Source organism: Prionailurus bengalensis, chromosome B3, assembly GCF_016509475.1.
Source record: "Prionailurus bengalensis isolate Pbe53 chromosome B3, Fcat_Pben_1.1_paternal_pri, whole genome shotgun sequence".
In the NCBI taxonomy this organism is placed as follows: Eukaryota; Metazoa; Chordata; class Mammalia; order Carnivora; family Felidae; genus Prionailurus; species Prionailurus bengalensis.
The window spans coordinates 27,060,829-27,082,714 of record NC_057355.1 but is presented as its reverse complement, the minus strand read 5'-3'; the positions used below and the strand labels follow the sequence as shown (position 1 = coordinate 27,082,714).

At 36.4% G+C, this 21,886-nt stretch overlaps 1 protein-coding gene across 3 annotated transcripts in view; it reads right to left on the bottom strand.

Annotated features, from left to right (window-relative positions):
- GABRG3 (gamma-aminobutyric acid type A receptor subunit gamma3) overlaps positions 1–21,886 on the bottom strand; it is a 718,893-nt gene that overhangs the window by 84,233 nt on the left and 612,774 nt on the right. For all 3 annotated transcript variants that reach the window (XM_043554901.1, XM_043554902.1, XM_043554903.1), the window contains exon 6: positions 6,714–6,851. In XM_043554901.1, coding sequence (XP_043410836.1) covers positions 6,714–6,851 — 138 coding nt within the window. The remainder of the gene's footprint in view (positions 1–6,713; positions 6,852–21,886) is intronic.

Genomic DNA, 21,886 nt, shown 5'->3' with positions numbered 1-21,886 from the left:
AATGCTTTGAAGCCCACTCTTCTATGGTAGGAGTAATAGTGTGTGGGAATTGTGAAATCTAGATGAGTTAGTGCATGTAAAACATTTAAAATAATAACTGGAATATTACACATAAGCTGGCATTATTTTCTTAAGTTTATTTATTTATTTTTGAGAGAGAGAACAAGCTGGGGATGGGGTACAGACACACACACACACACACACACACAGAATTCAAAGCAGGATCCAGGCTCTGCACTGTTAGCACAGAGACTGTCATGGGGCTTGAACTCTTGAACTGTGAGAACATGACCTGAGCCAAAGTCAGACACCTAACCCACTGAGACACCCAGATGCCCCATATTAGCTGGCATGATTATAGTCAAAGTCATCCAGCTCATTGTGCTGTATTTGAGATTGCTTAATTACCAAACTGCTTTACAGATCTTTGGGGAAATGTTTTACTCACAGCCTTACAGCCAGATGCCAGAATGGGTACTGCACAAAGTCAGATCCCAGGAATCTCCCTGGAAGTGCAAGTGAAATCCAACAGCTGTATTCCCTTCTGGCAAAGAACTCCATGGGCTAGGACAATCAGGGAGGGATCCAACCTCAGGCAGACATTATTCCAAAAACTATTTGATCTAGACCTGTTTTTTTCAAGTTTATTTATTTATTTTGAGAGAGAGCATGCACACATGTGCAAGTGGGGAAAGGGCAAGAGAGAAAGAAAAGAGAGAGAGAGAGAGAGAGAGAGAAACCTAAACAGGCTCCGTGCTGTCAGTGTGGAACCCAACATGGGCTCCATCTCACAACAATAAGACCATGACCTGAGCTGATATCAAGAGACAGATGCTTAACCAACTGAGTCGGCTAGGTGCCCAGATCTAGATCTGTTCTTATGGGTATCACCTTTTGGGTGTGACTAGTTATAGACACCCTTCAAGCATGATTCTACTGCAGAAAAATGGGCATCAACTTGTTCAGCCCCCATTTCATAGGTAAGAGATAAGCCTGTTAGATTTGGAGTCATATCTGCCATTGAGGAAACTTAATGAGAATTTTCATCTAGAATATCTGAGCTGGTTTCATTATTCCCTTCAACACATGTCCAATCCTATTGTAGTGATGTGATCACATATTGCTCGAATATGTTTTACTTCATTCCTCTTTGCTTTTGGTATTCGTCACATCCCATATACACATCACTTACTCGACTTGTCCATTTGACTGACATTTTAAATATAATACTTTTAAATATAATACTTCCTTTTCTTTATTTTCTCTTCTTTCTGATAACACTCATGACCTCTTGCCTAGACTCATACCCACCTCCTAACTGATATCCTTGACTCAAATATTTTCCTCTCTATTTCATTTAGGAGAACATCACTAGGAGACAAGAACAGTCTACATGTTTCATATAATTAGTTAACAACATAGACAATAACCCCTTAATGTAACACAACAAAAAAGATAAACTTAATAAATACACAAATTATATGATAGATTATATCAACTATTGAAGGCAGAGATTGCTCATAGGGTAGAATTCAATGAGAAGATGATTTTTGAGCACAAACTTATAGAACATAGGGGAGTTAGTCATGCAGAAATCCTGATGAAAGGCATCTAGGCATAGAACAGTCTGTCAAAAGTCATATAGTGAGAACATGCTTGATATGATGGAAGTGGAGTCAGAGAGAGTGCTTGGGTGAGATGTTGGGGGCAGAACATCAGGGGGTAGATCTTACAGGGCTTTGTAGGTGATCATAAAGACTGGCATTTGCTCTAAGAAAGAAGGGGAGTCATGAAACAGTTTTTAGTGGAGGAATGTTGACTTCAGTAATGATATATCACTTTCTTGTGGACCATAGGTGGGCAAGTCTATAATCAAGAGGATAAATAAGGGGGGTAATGCTCTAATTCAGGAAATAGTTGATGGTGACTCAGATCAGAATAGTAGCAATGCAATTGGTAGGAACCATCATATTTAGAATATTTTGAAAATATAGTAAACAGCATTTGCTGAAATTTTGGATTTGATATATAAAAGAAAGGGAGAGTGGATGATCCTGGAGTTTAGGCCTGAGAAAATGAAAGGATGGAGTTCAGGCCTGAGAAAATGAAAGATCACCACCTGGTAGGGAAAAACTATAGCTAGAATTGCCTGTGTGTGCATCAGTTTGGGACATGCTAAGTGGGACTGGTCTCTGAGACATTCCAGGGGAGATCTTGAACATGTAGTTCAGTCCAGGAGGCTGGAATTTATGAGATATTTGATCTGGAGCTGGAGATGTAAATTTTGGAGTTCACACCACAGAAACCTGGATGAGACTCGGAGGAGTGAGTATGGATAGAAAATAGAGTCCTGGGCATTCCCAGAAAAACAGAATGTGGAGAAGATGGAGGTCCAACACAAAATGTGGAGGAAGAGACATCAAGGGGAGGATAATTAAGAGAGGTGTGTCCTGGGAACTAAGGGAAGAGGTAAGAGGAGTCAGAGAGAAGGAGGCTTAGCATTTTAGAGGTCCCTGGTGACCTTGCTGAGAATAGTGTTGGTGGAAGAGTGAAGAGGAAAGTCTGGCTGGGATGGGCTCCAGAGACAGGCATGAAGGTACTGGGTCGGTGAGACTAGAGGACTCTTTAGAAGAGTTTGCTGCAACAGGCACAAATAGGACAGTAGCTTGTGGAGGAATCATATTCTAGATATTCCCCTTCATATCTACCTTATACTCTATTCCACCTGCTTTATGCCCAGGAAGCTTCTGCCTGGACCACACCATATAATTTCCGTGAGCTTTGGCTTCTAGCCCTTGGGGAGAAGGGACAGAAAATAGGTAAAGGAGGTTAAGACAAGTATTCCTAGGATCCTTTCCTGCCTCAGTGCTGCAGTTCAGCTGGATTATCTGCTGAAAGTGATACTAGCTGCCATACAGCCCTTTCACTGCAACTATTTCTCAAGATTCTAGTAACCACTCCCCTTTCTTGCATCTTCAGCTAATTGGTAATAGCTTCCCAATATCACTAACTAGAGATTACTGCAATATGTCTATATTAGTTTCCTATTGCCGTTGTAACCAATGACCACAAACTTAGTGGCTTGAAACAACAAAACATTTTTATGTTATAGTTCTTCAGGTCAGAAGTCTGATATATGTCTTGCTTGGCTAAAATTAAGATGTCACTAGGGCCATGTTCCCTTCTAAAGGTTCTAGAATTCATTTCCTTGCTCTTTCCAGGTTCTAGAAACTCTCACTTGTCTTGGCTCATGGCCCCTTCCTCCATTTTCAAATCCAGCAAAATTGTACCTCTCTGAGTTTCTTCCACAGTCACATTGTCTTCTGACTCTCTTCCTATCCTTCCTTCTTTCATATTGAACACATCTAGATAATCCAGGATAAACTCTCGGTCTGAAGGTCAGGGGACCACCAACCTTAATTCCATCTGCCACCTTAAGTCTCCTTTGTCAAATAACATGATGTATTCACAGGTTCTGGGGATTAGAAAATGGACATCTTTGGGAGCCATTATTCTGCCTACAACAATGCCTTATTTAAATATGTCATAAGTGGGGCGCCTGGGTGGCGCAGTTGGTTAAGCGTCCGACTTCACCCAGGTCACGATCTCGCGGTCCGTGAGTTCGAGCCCCGCGTCAGGCTCTGGGCTGATGGCTCAGAGCCTGGAGCCTGTTTCCGATTCTGTGTCTCCTTCTCTCTCTGCCCCTCCCCCGTTCATGCTCTGTCTCTCTCTGTCCCAAAAATAAAAATAAACGTTGAAAAAAAATTAAAAAAAATAAATAAATATGCCATAAGTCCTGCCAGCAAGATTGTATATAGTTTATACCCTTCATTATCTTCTTCTTAATTACCCAGTTTGTGTGTGTCATTTTCTTGCACACTGGAGACCTGACTGGAAACCAGTCATTTTTTTGCACACTGGAAACCATTTTTTTTTTAAAAAAAAATACTTAAATAAAAGCTTGTTTTTAAGTAGATGGTAGTAATGATCCAGCAGAAAGTAAAAAATAGTGTGTGAGAGAAGGAGATGTGTTGGAGCAATCTCTTGTATCGGGGAGAAGAAAGATGACCTGGTACATATGTAGGTAAGCAATGGGAGTTCATCTGCAACACTATGAGGGAGCGGTTGCAAGAGGTAGGCAAAGGTGTTGGACATCCTCTGAATTCCTCAATATTCTAGGAACAGCGAAAAGCAAGATCACTAGTAGAAAGTAAAGAATGAGGTTGGGACAAAGAGCAAAATAAGAACTGACCATTCAAGAAAGTGGAAGAATAAATAGACTCCAGTGTAAATTTTAATGGAGGTGATATTACTCCTGTGGGAGTGAAATTCTTTTTGGTGAGAGGTGACAATCTTTGATATTGCTATGTGTAGTCCTCCAAAAGGCCATAATACATGAAAATATGTACAAGCATATCATTAGTATCGGTATTTCTAAGGGAGGTAGTTAAAATATATATAAAGGACTCCTTAGGAGAAGTGATAATGAATAAAAGATTGAGAAACGCTGAGAACAATGTAATATGATAACCTTAAAACCCTCTTGAAATTCATGGCCAACAACTTCAAAAGACAGTAATGATGAAAAATAGCATGCTTTTATTTATTATTATTTTTCCTCCATAATGCTGCATGGGTGTGGTTTGGAGTGGGTAGAGGGCTGTCTTTTACTAGGGTTGGATTGTATGCAAGAAAAGGGGGAAAAGGGAGCTGAGAGAGTGTGTAAAAGTGATCATAGTATTTTTTCCAGGATTTTCCACTGGGGAAATAGGATATAGAGCATTCTGGGCTGCTACAATAAGCATGGGAGTGTGGCAACCACCTTGGGCCCACGTGACATTTAGAAATGAAGAATGAAAATCCATCATTTACATCTCACTCCCATATTAAACAGCATCTGACTTATTAGAGGCGAGTGAGTTTAATTTTTTAATATAGATTAATTTATTTAGAATATATTTTGTTCTTAGTTTCTAAAGGAAGGGGTGATTTATAAGATTCAACATAATGTGAAGTTCAAATAAAAACAGAAGTCAGAGAAGAGCAGGTAGAGAACATCCATCTATCAATGTCAATACATTCATTGACTTCCTGGAACAAGTAAAAAAAAATTCCTGGGGAACAGTCATTTCTTATAAATGACAGCCCTAAACATTGCATAGAATTTAGTTTAATATAATGTCTATTTGTTACGCTGGTGTATAGATTCTTGGTTTGTTCATAAGCCTTTAATGTCTACCATGTTTTTCTAGTGAGACTGAAATCTTCTTGCTGACAGTGAATGTTTTCCATATTTGTTTAAACCCACAGTAATGTGATAGCACTCCAACCGGTCTTAAGGGTTAACTTACTTCAAAGTTAGGCACTCTTTGCAGACCTAAGCCCTTTAATATGTAGCAGAATTTACTTTCCCTGAGATTTGCATTTCCTATCCTTTAACATCATCTTTCAGAGAAAAACAAGAGAAGAAAAACAGCATTGATATTTGGCACTTAAATGCTAGGACAACTCTCTCATTTAGTTACCCTCCTTTGGGCTGCTTTATACCCAAAATGTCTGCTAGTAGATTTCAACTTTTCAAGGAGCAGAATTACATTCTTAATGTAGGTGACTCATAATTGGGAAAAAGTCTCTCCAACACACTTCCCTTCTTGCTGCTTCCACAGCTTATTTAAATAAATTATGATCTTTTATTCTTTTAACTTTATTATTGTTTAATATTTAAACACAGACACCATTTCTCACCTTTACCACCATGACACCTGTAGGGAAGTTTTGCTTTTCTCTGTTAATCAGGGATTTTCAGACTTTTCTTAATGTGGAAATGTTCTATATTTTACTATTCTATCAAGAATTCAGACTATCCTTTAAAGGTATTTACCACTAATTATCAAAGTTTATATCTTAATCTTAATCATCAGTGAAAAAATTGTTATGGAGTTTTAAGTGCCAATAAACTATTCACATTAACAATAAGATCAGAAGAAAAGCTGGCTTTAAAGCCATATGCACCCCATACCCTGGAAAAAGTAAATCAATTGCAAAATCATAGGCCATAATCATAAGTAAATACTGAAAACAAACAAACAAAACCCCCCATAAAACAAAAATCCCCAAACATCCAAATACATTAATAGATGAATTGCTTCTTTTCATCTTAATATGCATATAAGAGTCACTTAATGAAATCAAATTGGTGGATTATTATTCTGTTCAATATATTGGAAAAGAAATACAAAGCTTAAAATAAAGTTTAGAGTAAAGGATAGGAAAAAAACTAGAAATTAAAATGCAAAGGGCATTTCACACCAGCTTCTTTCATGTTGAGATTATCAATAATATTTTATTATGTATGTGGAAAGTTGTACTCCCATCATTACTAAAATCAGTTTATATAAATATGGTCAATAGTTGGAATCCTAGTTAAGCTTATGGACATGATGCAAATACAGCTTTAATTAAAGATTTTTGATTAAAAAAGACCATTCTAATCATCCTTTTCCCATACCAATTAAAACATTAAAAAATATTTTCACTTTTGAATCGGTTATTTTTCCTCAAATATCACTGAGGTATATGATTGCCCTAATATAAGTAGTTAAAGCATATGCATGATGGAATTCTACATTAAGAGTCTGATTATATGTAGCCTTAGGAATGAGGGAAGAAAAGTCAGTCTTTTTTTTTGAAAGTTATACTTCCTTAAGTCCTACCTGCAGATGTTGTTACAATTTCTGTAGTGTTTCTGAGGCCCATAAAGTCAAACTGATAAAGCCGCCAGGATTTCTGATCAGCTGCCTCAACTGAATTTTTTCTCCATCTGTAAATCATTTCTTCTTTGGGGTAGCCATCTGAAAATATAGAACAAATGTTTACCCTTGAAGATATAGGCTTATAAAACATTATAGTCAAAATTATAATTCTGATCATTTGACAGAAGTTAAAATTTTAGGTCATATTTGTTCTCAAAAATTTACTCAAAGGCACTAAAACTCAAAAATTAATGGGTAAAGGCCATTAAACTCAGAGAGTTCCTGCTGCAGATCTTCATGATCAGCAAGATGTTCTCAGCCAGAAGCCTGGTCATCATCTGTGTGGACCCAGCATATAATGGGGCTACTGTCTTTGTTTCTTTAAGCTTGGAGAGCCCCTTTTAGTCACCATAAGCTGTGGTCAGCTTTCAAAGAGGGAAGATGCTAGTCAGAGTGTCACTAGTTTCCAGACTCTGAGATCTAACTATCTGACCTACATCACCTTCTCTCTCCCCAAAACTTAGTCCATTGAGATCTCAGGAAAAACAAATTTAATAAGGCAATCATGCCAGGATTCCAGAGGTCAACTGACTCTCAGTCCTGCTTTGACTTTTATTAGAGACCAGTGCTCACCTTATTAAATTCTCCAGGAAACAAGATGCTGCCTTAAGCCTAGTGTGGCAACCTGCTCAAAGCCAGGTGTCATGAACAGGTGCTGTTACCAGGGCCCTGTGGGGTCCCTGGTCCAAGCAAGAGTTTGCCCCAATTATTGCTTCTCAACTCCTGGATCCCCACTTCTGAACAGCACTTGGACAACACTTAGTTTTTGGAGTACTGTCCTGTCTCCAGGCTATATAACAAGGTTTCCCCATAGGGCATGCCTCACCTAAGAGCAGGCCTATATCCCATGTTGTTGACCAACACATGACAGCATTGGTATTAGCCCTTCACTGATTCACATAGACACTGCTGGCATGACTGTCTGTGGCAGTAGGAAATGTATGCACTAGCATCCTGAATATAAAAAGCACCATACTGGTGCACACATACTAATACAAACATATTAATAAAGTGATTGAAAATTTCTAATTAAACATTGCAAAGATCAGTTTGCAAAACCCTTAAAGACAGTATGCATTCTTGGTATTTTCCCTTCTGCCCATCATTGTTAACTTGGGTCCCTCATTAAAAGACTAAAATAGATCACAGGTATGCCCCCTTCTTTCTGATTGTGTATTGTTCTGTGAAATTATTGTCACCATTTCTGGGATAATTGCTCTCCTTTAACTTGACAATGTTGATATCAAGGCACTAAGACTCAGCTCCAGACATTTCTATGAAGTAAACAAACATTTTACTTGGCCATTAGCCACTGTCCTGCTTGCTTTATCTTCCTATCAGACTACCATAAAGGACTTTATGCTATAATTATTTCTTTTTAACTTGTTTTATTAAACAGCTTTATTGAGGTGCAATTTGCATACATAAAACATGTACAGTTCAGTGGTTTTTAGTATATTCTCAGAGTGGTGGAACTATTTTCATAATGTAATTTTAGAACATTTTCATCACCACAAAATGAAACCTCAGATCCACTAGCAGTCACTTCCCATTCCCCTTGCACACATCACTAACATCACTTGTCTCATCCAGTCCTTGGCATCCACTAATGTATTTTCTGTCTATAGATTTGCCTGTTTTGGACATTTCATATAAATGAAATCATACAACATGTTATCTTTTAAACTGACCTCCTTCAGTTAGTGTAATGTGTTCAAGGTTCACTCATATTGTAGTCCCTGTCAGGTTTTCACCCTTATTTATCACCCAATAATATCCTACCACATGAATATACCATATTTTGCTTATCCATTTGTCAATCGATAGGCAGTTTGCTTGAATCCACTTCTACAATCTTATGAATAATGCTGTTATGAACATTTGACATTTGTTAAACAAATAATTTATTCAAGACTATTGTAATAGGAGAATGAAGCTCCATCAAAATAAAGAACAATAGGGTTTTTTAAAGTTAGGGTGAGCAAGTGAAAAGCAATTAGAGAATGTTAGGAAGAGGTCATAGACCACCAGTGTGTGCTAATAAACTTCACATATCTTTATGATGAGAGGTAGTTATGCAACTTGGAGCAAAGCCCTGCCGAAGTTAGGCTATTACCTTCCTACAGAAACTAGGAGATTGGGATACTATCTTTCTTGAATATATTTTAAAGAGATGGCTCCCAGATCTTTGAGAAAGACAATTTCTATTATGAAACTAACAAGATCCCTTTAAAAAGACTTACATCTCAAAGGGTCAGAGAAAGAACTTATAACTACAATTTTTTTTCTTTTTTTATTAAAAATATTTTCAAATGTTTATTTTTGACAGAGAGAGAGACACACAGCATGAGTGGGGGAGGGGCAGAGAGAGAGGGAGACACAGAATCAGAAACAGGCTCCAGGCTCTGAGCTGTCAGCACAGAGCTCGACGCAGGGCTGGAACTCACAGACCGTGAAATCAACCAACCAACTGAGCCACCCAGGCGCCCCACACTTTTTTTCTTTTAAAGTAAATGCTGTCAAAGAAGGGAGGTTAGGAGCCTATCAGGAAAAAGGCTGAGTGAAGTTTAGTCAAGGTGAGGGGTACTTAAAGCATTTTGGTCATTAGGAAGCCTCAGCATGGTGTACAGTAACCAAAATAAAAATTTTGCTGCTATTGTCCTATTTCTCTGCTTGTCTTCAAGGCAAACCTTCTTGAAAGATTTGCTTATCATCATTATCTCTGATAAATCACCTCCTGTTCACTCTTCAATACATTCCATTACTCCACATCTGATACTCTCCTGTGACTGGTCAACATATTGCCAAATCCAGTGTCCAGGTTCTCCTTCTGTAACTTGATCTCAGCAACGTTCAATAGAATTAACTCCTTCTTCTTGAAACTATATTCCCTTGCCTTATGTTGTTTCATCCACTTCACTGGATGTTCCTTTTCTGACTCCTTTGCTGGTTTCTCCTCTCTGATGTCTGAAAGTTGGAGTGCCTCAGGGTTTGGCCTGGACTTCTTCCTTTTTTTTTTTTTTTTTTTACTTTTGGAGAACCTATTCTCTCTAGGTAATATTTTTCTGCTCCATTATGCTAAGTACCATATTTAAGCTGATGACTCCTATGTCAATGCCTTAGTCTTGACATTTTTCTACGTCTCAAGAATCAGATATCCAGCTCCCTGCTTCTCATAAGATATCTAAAAGCACTACATGTTTAACTTCTTCCAAAGACAAGTTTCCCTTCCCTTAACCTAAACTTGCTTCTTTTCCATTTTTCTATCTAAGAATGGCAGTATTACCCACCTAATTATTCAAGCTATAAACACCTATGTATGAGATTTTGTGCTGTTTGTTTTCAATTTACTTTGGGTTTATGAATAGGAGTGGAATTGTTGAGTCATAGAGTAACTATATTTAACATTTTTTTAAGTTTATTTATTGGGGTGCCTGGGTGGCTCAGTTAAGTGTCCGACTTTGGTTCAGGTCACTTTCTCACAGTTTGTGAGCTTGAGACCACATTGGGCCCCACATTGGGCTCTGTGCTAACAGTTCAGCCTCTGTGCTGACAGCTCAGAGGCTGAAGCCTGCTTCAGATTCTGTGTCTCCCTCTCTGTTCCTCCCTTGCTTGCAATCTCTCTGTCTCTCTCTCTCTCTCTTTCAAAGATGAATAAACACTAAATTTTTTTAAGTTTATTTACTTATTTTGAGAGAGAGAGAGAGAGAGAGAGAGATACCATGAACATGAACAGAGAACAGGGGAGGGAGAGAGAGAGAGAGAGAGAATCCCAAGTAGGCTCCCCAATGTTAGCACAGAGCCTAAAGTTGGGCTCCATTGAATCATGAGATCATGACCTGAGCTGAAATCAAGAGTTAGATGCTTAACCAACCAAGACACCCAAGTGCCCCTATATTTAATGTTTTGGGGAAACTGCCAAACTGTTTTTCAAGGCAATACCTTAAAATCCTACCAGCAATATATGAGGGCTCCAACTTCTCCATAGCCTTTCCAAAATTTGCCAATATCTGTCTTTCTAATTATAATAATCACAGTGGGTGTGAAGTGTACATGGCTGTTTAATTTTCACTTCCCTAATGACTGATGAATTGAACAGCTATTCATTATTTTATTGGCCATATATATATGTCCTCTTTGGTGAGGTATTTAGATTTTTTGCTCATTTTTAAATTGGGTTATTTGTTTTCATATTGTTGAGTCTTAAGAGTTATCTATATATTTTGGGTCAAGTCTTTTATTAGGCATATGTTTTACAAATATTTTCTAGTATTCTGTGGATTATCTTTTGATTCTCCTGCATTTTTGAAGAAGAGTTTTGCTAGTTCTAGAATTATTGGTTGGCAGTCTTTTACCTTCAACATTTTGAAGGAAGTTTTCTAATCATCTTCTGGCCTCCTTGGTTTCTATTGAGAAATTGTCAGTTTGACTCTGATGTGGATAGGTATGTATCTCTTTGAGTTTTTTATAATTTGTTGAGCTTCTTTAGGTTGCTAGCTTTTCAAATAATTTTGGCCCTATTTCTCTGCTCTTCTCCTCTGAGACTTTCATTAAATGTTTATTGGTAATTATCATGATGTGCCAATGGATGTATGAGTTTCTATACACTTTTCTCAACTCAATCTTCATTTTGTTCCTCTTACTAGATAATCTTTACTGGCTTATCTTCAAGTCTGCTGCTATTTTCTTCTGACTGCTCAAATCTGTAATTTGTAGCTGGCTAGTGAATTTTTTCTTTCAGTCATTGTACTATTCAACTCCAGAATTGGAATTGGTTTCTTTTTAATAGTTTCAACCATTTTACAGATATTCTTTATTTAGTGAGACTTAATTATCATATTCTCCTTGACCTTAATTCATCGGACATAGTTTACTTTAGTAAACTATGCATTACCTTGAATGCATGTAGAAGAGCTGACTTAAAGTTCGTGTCTATTACATCCAACATCTGGGATTCTTCAAAGATTATTTCTATTGACAGCTTTTATTCCTGTGTATTGGTATGCTTTCCTATTTCTTTGCAGGTTTTGTAATTTTTCATTGGAAACTGGACATTTTAGATAATGTATTATAACAATTCCAGTATCAGAATCCTCTTTTCACTTAAGGGGTGGTTGCCATTCCTGGGTTTTTTGGTTTCATGCTTGTTTTTCTTCTTGTTAATTTCCTTAGTGACTCTTCTAAATTAATTTGTAAATCTGTATTCTCCACACTGTGTAGCCACTGAGTTCTCTAAATTTTTGTTGTTGATTTTATGTTCTTGTTTTTGTTTTTAAGACTGGTCTCTCCTAAACTTCACTTTTGGTTTATTATAATTTAGTGGTCATCCAGTGATCAGTGAGAAAGTTTCCTTAAATGTCTTGCCTGTATTTCTTCCTAATTCTGCTAAGAAGATCTGTGTGTGAAGGCATAACTTTAAACTTTAAACAGTTTACAGGACAGCCTTAGCTTTAATTTTCTGCTTACACAGTTCCTCAAAGCCAGAGGTTAGTGACAGGGCCTTCTCCATTCCTAGGTGTTTCCTGGGCATGCACACAGCCTTGCACAGATACACAACATTCTTATAGATCTTCAGGAACTTGCTGGAGCTCTTTAAAGTTCCTTGTAGTACAGGTCTTGCTTTAATTTTTTTTTGGCCTGGTCTTTTGTTTGCACTAATTAATATCACAAACTTAGGCAGATATAACATTGTCAGAAGATTTCCAATTTTTTTTTCTACGATGCTTTAGTGATACTGAATCTTAAATTGATTTTTTTTAAAGGTGAGCTGAGCTCTGAGTCAAATCAAATGGCCACAACACCTAGGGAATGAAATTTTTCATTTTGCTAGAATACTGCTAGTTTTGACAAAAGATTGACTTTGCTTTTGGGATAAAATTCTTAACTGAGTACCCAAAGAGGTCTATCTTGTCCACTCATTGTGAGCCTGCACATCTTTCATAACTACCATGCCAATGAGCCTTCAAGAAGGCAGAGAGAAAGGGGATAACCCAAAGCTTACATGCATAGGCTCTATTATTTCTGAGATTCAAAAGTTTCTCTTGGATAGACAATTTGTGACTTTAGTTATTTATGCTGTTTTGAAATTTTAGTTGCTTTGCTAGTATTTTCACTGATTTTATGGGGAAGTGGTCACTGAGAAGCTTACTCCACCATTCCAAAGTTAATATTCCATGCCATAATTATTATAACAATAATAAAGCAACAAATGATGGATTTTATTCATTGTACACCAGTAGGCTCAATAGGATTTCTACCTATATTTTCCATTTAATCTTAATCCTGTTCTGGACTTATCTGAACATTGTAAATATTAAATAACTTACCCAGTGCCACACAGATCACCTTTGATGAAGCTGCAAAACAAACCTAGGTCTATACAACTTCTTGTATAGACTTCTTTCAACTCCATTCTACCTGACTTCTTTTACAACTTTCATTCTTATTTCTAATTCAGAAGGTCTCCTGTTGTATCCTCCTTTTGACAAATGGTCAATACTAATGTGCTAAGTTTATATGTAACATTTTCTATAAAACATATTTACATTTAAATTAACCATAGTCTTCTGAAGATGTATGCAATCACTTGAAATAACAATGGTAGTTGGGATTTTATAGAGAAGGTAAAGTGGAAGAAAAATTCCAGTGTCTTACTTAGCCACTGAATTCTTTTCTATGCCTCCTCTTCCTACACATCATCATCATCACCACAATCATGGTCATGGTCATCATTATCTTCATCACAGTGATCATCACCTTTGCCAATACTGGCACCACCACCACCATGACCATCATCAGCATCACAATCATCACAATATTGCTGTCACATATAACTGTAATTATATGCCAGTCAATATTCTAAGAGCCATGGGACCTTACTTGTAGGGGTCCAAAGTCCTGAGAGGGGCATAGAAACTTTTCTTTTTGGATAATTTTGAATCACTTAGAGAAGTCCTTCCATTCCTATTTGTTTCCTCCTTCTTGGTATTTTTGTTATGTGTGACATACTGAACCTCAACAACTTTATATTAGCAAATTCATCAATCATTTCTTTTTTAAAAATTATTTTTGAGAGAGAAAGAGAGAGGCAGAGAGAGAGAGAGAGAGAGAGAGAGAGAGAGAGAGATGGAGAGAGAGAGAGACTTCCAAGCAGGCTCTATGCCATCAGCACAGAGCCAGACACAGGGTTCAAAACCACAAACTGTGAGATCATGACCTGAGCAGAATTCAAGAGTCAGATGCTTAACTGACTGAGCCACCCAGGCACCCCTCATCCATCATTTCTATATTTACCTTTTTATTGAGGCTTAAGTAATCCTTCCTTTAAAAATGTTCAGATAACTATTTCCAAAATTTAATTATAATTATTTTATAGTTTTATTATTACATTTTTATTAATTATTCTGAAATTATTTTGAGCAGGATATTTCTACTTGAATGTCAGTTCTCTGTGTGTGTACATGTATATGTACGTGTTTGTGTGTGTGTGTCTTACTTCTGTGCATATATATTAACTAATACTACTTGATAGAAATTTTTAAAAGAGAAACATGCCTTATGGTTATGAAAATAAAATTTTCATATCAACAAAGTTAATTACTAATCCTGCCAATCAATCCGTCCAGCTGGCCCCATGTTGTAGTGAAACTACTGAATCTTACATTAAAAGCCATGACCATAGTGAATATGCCTGCTCTCCAGTCTCAGTCCCTGGCTCCCAGGAGGGAGACCCTCTGTTTGGATCCCATAAAACAAAGTATTTTCTAATTTTTGAAGCTAGAAAACAATATTAAGAAAAAGCAAAGTAAGACAAAGAAGACAGATTTTAATCTTGACATGCTTTTTCTGTTAATTGTTGCTTTGTTGTTTCATTAAAACAAAGATATTTTGTTTTTAACCATCAGTTCTTTCACATACATCATGAGATCTAGCCTAATACTTACATTATAAGCTTGAGTATCATAGTTACTATACTATCTTACAGAAATAAAAATTCTAACCATAACCATATATTCCTCAGGAAACCAAATGTGAACAATCTCATTTGTTTCTCACTTGACTTGCTTTATCTGTTCATGGTGAAAACATAAAATTATTTCTTTTATCTTCCTTTATATTGAAGTATATAAAAGTAGGATTTTGATTTTTAAAATCTTTTTAATCACCTTATTATATTGAATAGTTCACATATGAAACAAAAATATCAACGATTCATGGACCAGACATTTATAACTTCAGTGGCTGGTCAAGTTTGTCATGAAGGTTATAGTTCCTTCTAGCACAAACTTAACAAACAACAATATTTCACAATTTGATAGCATTTTCCTCTGTAAAAAGTTTCACCCTACAAGTTCTAATTTTCAAAAATATGAGTATTTTTCTCCTTTTCTGTAGTGTCAAAATTTCCTCCAAAACAATTTAGTTACCATAGGAGAAAAATGGAAGATTGTAGAAAGAGTGCTTGTGTGAGAAAGCATCAGACAGGTGGACATACAGGGAGTCCTACCACACATTTAACAATCAGATACTGTCGGTGCTACTCAAACCAGTCCAGAGAGTAGAAAATGAAGGAAAACATCCTAATTATTTTTATATAGTAAGTATAATAATGATATGCAACCTGATAATGGATGCACAAGAAAAGCAAATCTCACTTACAAATATTGATGCAAAACCTCAAATGAATTGTTAGTAAACAGTCTCAATCAGCATATTAAACACATTATGACCTAATGAGATAAATAGGAAGGAAAGAGTGGAAATTCATGAGCATAATCCATCTGATGTTCATCTTCATAGAAGGCAAAGACATTTGATAAAATGTAGCATACATTTGTGTTAAAAATATTCAATAAAGGAGAGCTTAAATGATATTTCATATATACCTGTATAAGTATATATACATTAGTATATACAGATATATGTATATATGTATACTGTGTGTGTGTTACTAGAAACCAATAACTTAATTACAAAGAAAACACTAGAGACTTTCCTTTTCTTTTTAAAACAAGTAAATGTCCATTATCGTCACTATCACTTGTCATTATATTGGATACATTAACCAAAATAGTTCTAGAAAAATAAATAAATAAAATAAGAAGCATACAAATTAGAAAGAAAAATATGGTTTTGCATCTAGAAGACACAGAAGAATCAATGGATAAACTACCATAAATAATTTTTTAAATATCATAAATAGCTAAGTATAACTTAACAAAAACTCACAAATTTTATAAGAAGCAGTCCATATGTTACTACTGAGCCAAAAGTAAACTGAATAAATAAAAGACACGCCATATTCCTGCCTAGGGGGACTCAAAAACATAAAGGTGTTGATTTACCCAAGTTAAATATGTTCATTTGAAGTAATCTCAAGAAAATCATTAGCTTTTTTTTCTTTCTTTTCTGTTTCCAGACAAGTTGGTTATCTATCAATATTACTTAGAATAATAATTAGGAATTACCTTACCCATGGGTGCCTGGGTAGCTCAGTCGGTTAAGTGTCCGACTTTGGCTCAGGTCATGATCTCACAGTTTGTGGATTTGAGTCCCGCATTGGGCTCTGTGCTGAAAATCAGAGCCTGGAGCCTGTTTCAGATTCTGTGTTTCCCTCTCACTCTCTGCCCCTCCCCTGGTCACGCTCTGTGTCTCTCTGTCTCAAAAATAATAAAATAAACTTTAAAAAATTAAAAAAAAAACAGGAGAAATGCAATGAAGGGAACCAGTTTTTCTTAGATTATAAAATATTATTAAATATTAAAAATTAATATTTATAAAATGTTACAAAGACTACACCAAACTCATTTTTTCTTTAGCATATAACAGACCAAGGGAACAAGATAGTTGAGATTCTCCTGGAATTAGTATATGATAAAGACAACAACTTAAATTAATAGGAGGAAGTAGGAGTTTATGATCTGTGGAAGCCATATGAGAAAAGTATAAACTTAGATGCATTTTTAAAAAAATTTTTTTTCAACGTTTATTTATTTTTGGGACAGAGAGAGACAGAGCATGAACGGGGGAGGGGCAGAGAGAGAGGGAGACACAGAATCGGAAACAGGCTCCAGGCTCTGAGCCATCAGCCCAGAGCCTGATGCGGGGCTCAAACTCACGGACCGCGAGATCGTGACTTGGCTGAAGTCGGAGGCTTAACCGACTGCGCCACCCAGGCGCCCCAAACTTAGATGCATTTTATACCATCCTCCATAATAAATTCCAAGAGGATCTGAGATCTAAAAAACCCCACAAAAATTCTAGAATAGAGATATGAATGAATTCCTTTACAACTTTGGATTAATAAAAAATTTCCTAACAATGACTCAAAATCCAAGAGCAATTAAAAATGTATTTATAAAATTGGCAACATGAAAAAATGATTTAACATAACAAAAACTATGTTTTAAGGAAAGTAAACATGACAAATAACAACTTGAGAAAATATGGTTAATATATCACATAAAAAGGATTTATTATACTAATAAAGAATGACATATAAAAATGAGAAAAAATTAGGCCAAAAATCCAATAGTAAAATCTATGACTAACTAGTTAACATTAAAAATGGACCATAAGTTGATAAAAATACCAAACTTCACTCCAAATAGGAGAAAGGACAAGAAGCTGCTGGGCACCAACAAATTGTACTGAAAATTGATAAATAAATGGCAATATGAATTTTTCCAGGTGCTTTCAAAGGACTGAATTTGAGCTAAATAAATACCAATTAGGGAAAGTTCATTTTTACAGACAAACCACAGCTAACAAATGCAGGAAAAAAATGGCATAATTAAAATATACTCCTCTGTAGCCTCTGATGGATCTGGGAGTCTGTCTCAGCATCACTAAAGAAGGTCAAGCAGACATGTTCCTTCTGCCATGATGTAATCAGAATTACACAGGACGGCCTATGAAGTGCTCTTCAGAAGAGTTGAACCTAAAAGCTCACTAAAGGTCTAGAGCTACCAGTTGTAAGAAATGTGGGGAATACATGACACCATGAAAATATAACCAGCTAAATCTAGGATGTGTGGAAGTTGGCAGGCAAGATGGCCTCATTTATGCCCAAATAAATAAAGGAAACTTGTACTGACTAAAATAAACTTGAGAGAAATATCAAATGCAATGTGTAGACCTTAACTGATACTGATTTGAAATGACTGTAAAAAAGACACCTGGAGAAACTGGCCATGGATTGAGTGTTATATATTAAAGAATCACTATTAACTCTGTGATAATGACACTGGATTAGCAGGGGTGCATATCTATTAGAGGAAGTGTTTATTGGAGAATCCGTATGTTGGCTAACATTTACTTAAGGTATTCTTTAAAAAATATGAGACAGATACCCTAAACCAAAAGAGCAAAATGTTGATGTTGGGTAACTAGCACATGGGTTTCACTGTACTCTTTTTCCCTATTAAAAAATAGAAAGGCCGAGAAAATGTTCATGCAAACTAAAGCTTATCTTTAAGTTTTGCAAACTAAAGCTTATCTTTAGACAATAAAATAGCTATTAGAAGTCTAAGAGGGTTATCAAAACAAAAATATATGAGCAGTCCAAAAACAGTACCAGCGATCCTACACACTGGATTCAGAGTCTGCCATATATATGCTTTAAGACTTTGATCCCATTAAGTGAGACACTTCCCAGGTTTTAGGCTCCTAATTTGTGAAATGTAAAGAATGTGGATAGGATGCCTAACTTTAATAGTGTAGTACTGAAAACTGCACATAATTCCATGTTAAGGAGTGAATGTGTCTCTTGCACCCCACCAAATTTATATGTTGAAGCTCTAATCCCCAGTGTGTTGGGATCTGGAGGTGGGACCTTTGGAAGGTAACTAGATGATGAAGCTTAAGCTCTCTTCATGGGATTAATGTCTTTATAAGAAGAGGCACAAGAAAGACATCTCTCTTTTCCACACATAGGGACACAGTAGGCAGATCTGCAGATCAGGAAGAGGGCCCTCAGTAGACACTGAATTTCACAGCATTTTGATCTTGGACTTCCAGCCTCCAGAACTGTGAGAAATACATGTTCTCTGTTGAAGCCATCCATTTTACAGAATTTTATAATAGCAACCCTAAGAGATTACATAAAATGCTTAGCAGTGTTCCAGGCCATGGTAATTACAAAATTAATGTCGATTTTAGTTTTTATTGTAGTGCCAAAAATAAAACTCATTCAAAATACTGCATTGAAAAGTTTTTCCCTCTCTGGGCTGTGCAAAGGCTCTCCCTTATGGGTTCCAGTCCTAGGTGGCTAAAGGAGGGAGGGTTGGGGGGAGGGTTCAATGATTAGTAGCTATGACAACTGTCAACATGTTTGATCTTGGAGGATCCTCTCTTGCACACCCCTCTGGGTCCCTCTTCTTCCTGTGCTTCAGCTTAGGTTAAAATGGGTCAAGAGGCAAAGCCTTAGATAAGAATTACACTCTGCACAGCCTTTTGTCTAAGGAAAAGTTATATTTGCTTTAAACGAAGAGAGTTAAGTGGTAGCTCCATGTCTGTTGCATTGATCTACTTTGAGAAAGGTTTAGAGGGAAAAGAGGACTGATTTAAAAGATGCAGTAAGAAGCTGCTTTTAAATTTATTTTTGTTTCTATGAAAGAAAACATAAATTCCATTTTGGCAATTGTGATAAATTTTTTGTCTATGGTTGTTGATGTGCCCAAGTATAACTATAATTTTCCTGATGCTAGGAAAAATATTATTTTCTCAATGAAAATGCCACAAAATGCTGCAGAACTTGGGAGCAACTTCAGGCAATGAAAAATTTATTACTGTCAGGGTAGGAGGCCACAGAGATTAAGCAATATTATAAGAGCCATTGGATATATTAGTGGTTACTGGATATTGTAAGGGTTGCTGGATATTGTAGCATTACTATGGTTTGCTGCCAGATCACAAAACTCTATGTTTAAACATAATGACAGATTCTTCCTCAAAATTCTTCAGAGATTTCTCAACTCAGTGTAGTCCAGCAGCATTCAGTGGCTATTAATTATTAAATAAGTGTCCTTGAATTGAAGCTTGTAAGTTATTACTTGGTCTAAACACATTGTTTACCTTGTTTATAGACAGCAGACAAGCCACTCAATCTCTTGGTGGCCTTATCTCTTTTAATATGATGCAGTAATCTAAGACAGTGTTTTTGGATTTCAAAATAATATCCAGGATTTTTTAATGAAATATAGTAGAATAGAAAGAAGCATATCATATGGCATCTTATATAGTCCCCAGAAATATTATTTTGTGTTATTTTCAATATGTGTATGTGTCCTGAATCTGGAATGGAAATGTATTTTACAGGGGGGCTTGGTGTGAAAGGTTGGAAAGATCCATCTAGAGGTGAATTTGCAAGTTCAGTGCTTTCAGGAGCAGGGAGGATAAATGAGGGAGGCCATGAGGTGAATTGGGATGAGGGGGTACAGAGACCTGCAGCACAGCCCTATCCAGAGCAGTGCCCTGTTGTGAAACTGCCCAGAGTCACAAAATATTTTGGCCATTAAAAAAAAAGCAGAAATATTTAATTTTGAAAAAGAAAATCTCCTGGCTTCTAAATGTTTACAACTAACTCTTTTCTTCTTCTTTTTTAAAAAAATAAACACAGTTTGTCCATGGGATGCATGTTGAGCTTTAGGGCATCAGTTGGTACAAGGTAAATGTTTTCAAATTGTGTTTCCCTTGGTAGACAGCAGTCAGTCTATGAGGAGTTAATAGTCAACCAGAGACCCTTGGGCTTATGTTTATATTTTGTATTACTTTGAGGGTTTCATAGCTTTTAAAAAAGGTGAAAACACTGGCCTGGGTGTAATCATATCTTATTCTCTTTAGTGATTCTCAGAAGAGTGTCATTGATCCTTACTCCCACCAAATGGAAGAAAAATGGGTCCAGTTGAGGTGTGTAGGAGCTAGTGTGGCCATATGAGGTTGGCATCCCACCCACTAAGTGAATGGGACCACATCTTCTTATCACCCTTGCTTGGTGCAGCCTGGGAGGCACCCATGTACTGTATGTCTGGGAGTATGTGTGTATGTAGATTCCAAAGTCTTCCAAAGTTTCACCTACTCACTAGTTATAAAAATGTAGCTACTTACAAAGAATTACTCATTCATAAATTTTAAATTATTAGCTGTGTTGTACAATTTTAATATCTTAAAATTTTTTTAATAAAAATAAAAATTTAAAAGCCTACTAGCACAGAATGGGAGAAAATATTTGCAAATAATGCATCTGATGAGGGACTTGTGTCCAGAATATATAAGAACTTTTACATCTTAACATTAAAAAGACAAATAGTCTAATTAAAAAAAAACAGGCAATGGTTTTGAATAGATTTTCTTTCAAGGAAGATATGAGTGTGACCAAAAAGCACATGAAAAGATGTGCAATATCACTAGTCATTAGGAAAATGAAAATCAAAACTAACATGAGATACTGCTTCACATGCACAATGGTGGATACAATTAAAAAAGAGAAAAAAGCAAGTGTTTAAGAGGATGCAGAAAAATTGGGACCCTCAAACACTGTTGGTAGGAATGTAAAATAGTGCAATTTCTATGGAAAACAGTTTAGCATTTCCTCAAAATGTCAACCATATATGCCACTTCAAGGTATATGCCCAAGGTATATGCTTCAAGGTTTGGTATGTTCACACCAAAACCTGGATGCTAGTGTTCATAGCAGCAATAGTCGTAACAACCACAAAGTGGAAACAACCCAATATGTACCAACTGGTTAATATAAAAACAAAACCACATATTGTATGATTGTATTTATGTGAAATGGCCACAATGGGCAAACTAGAAAGACAGAAAATACATTAATGGTTGCCTAGGGCTGGCAGGAGGAGAATGGAGTGACTGCCTAATTGGTGCAGAGTTTCATTTGGGGTGATGAAAATATTTTAAGTTAGGTGGTGATAAGAGTTGTGCAGTTCTACGAATACACCAAGCACTGCTGAAATGTATACTTTACATTGGTGAATTTTGTAGTATATGAAATATAACTCAATAAAGGGGTTATTTAAAAAAAAAATCTTGGGAGTGCCATAAATACTGAGTGC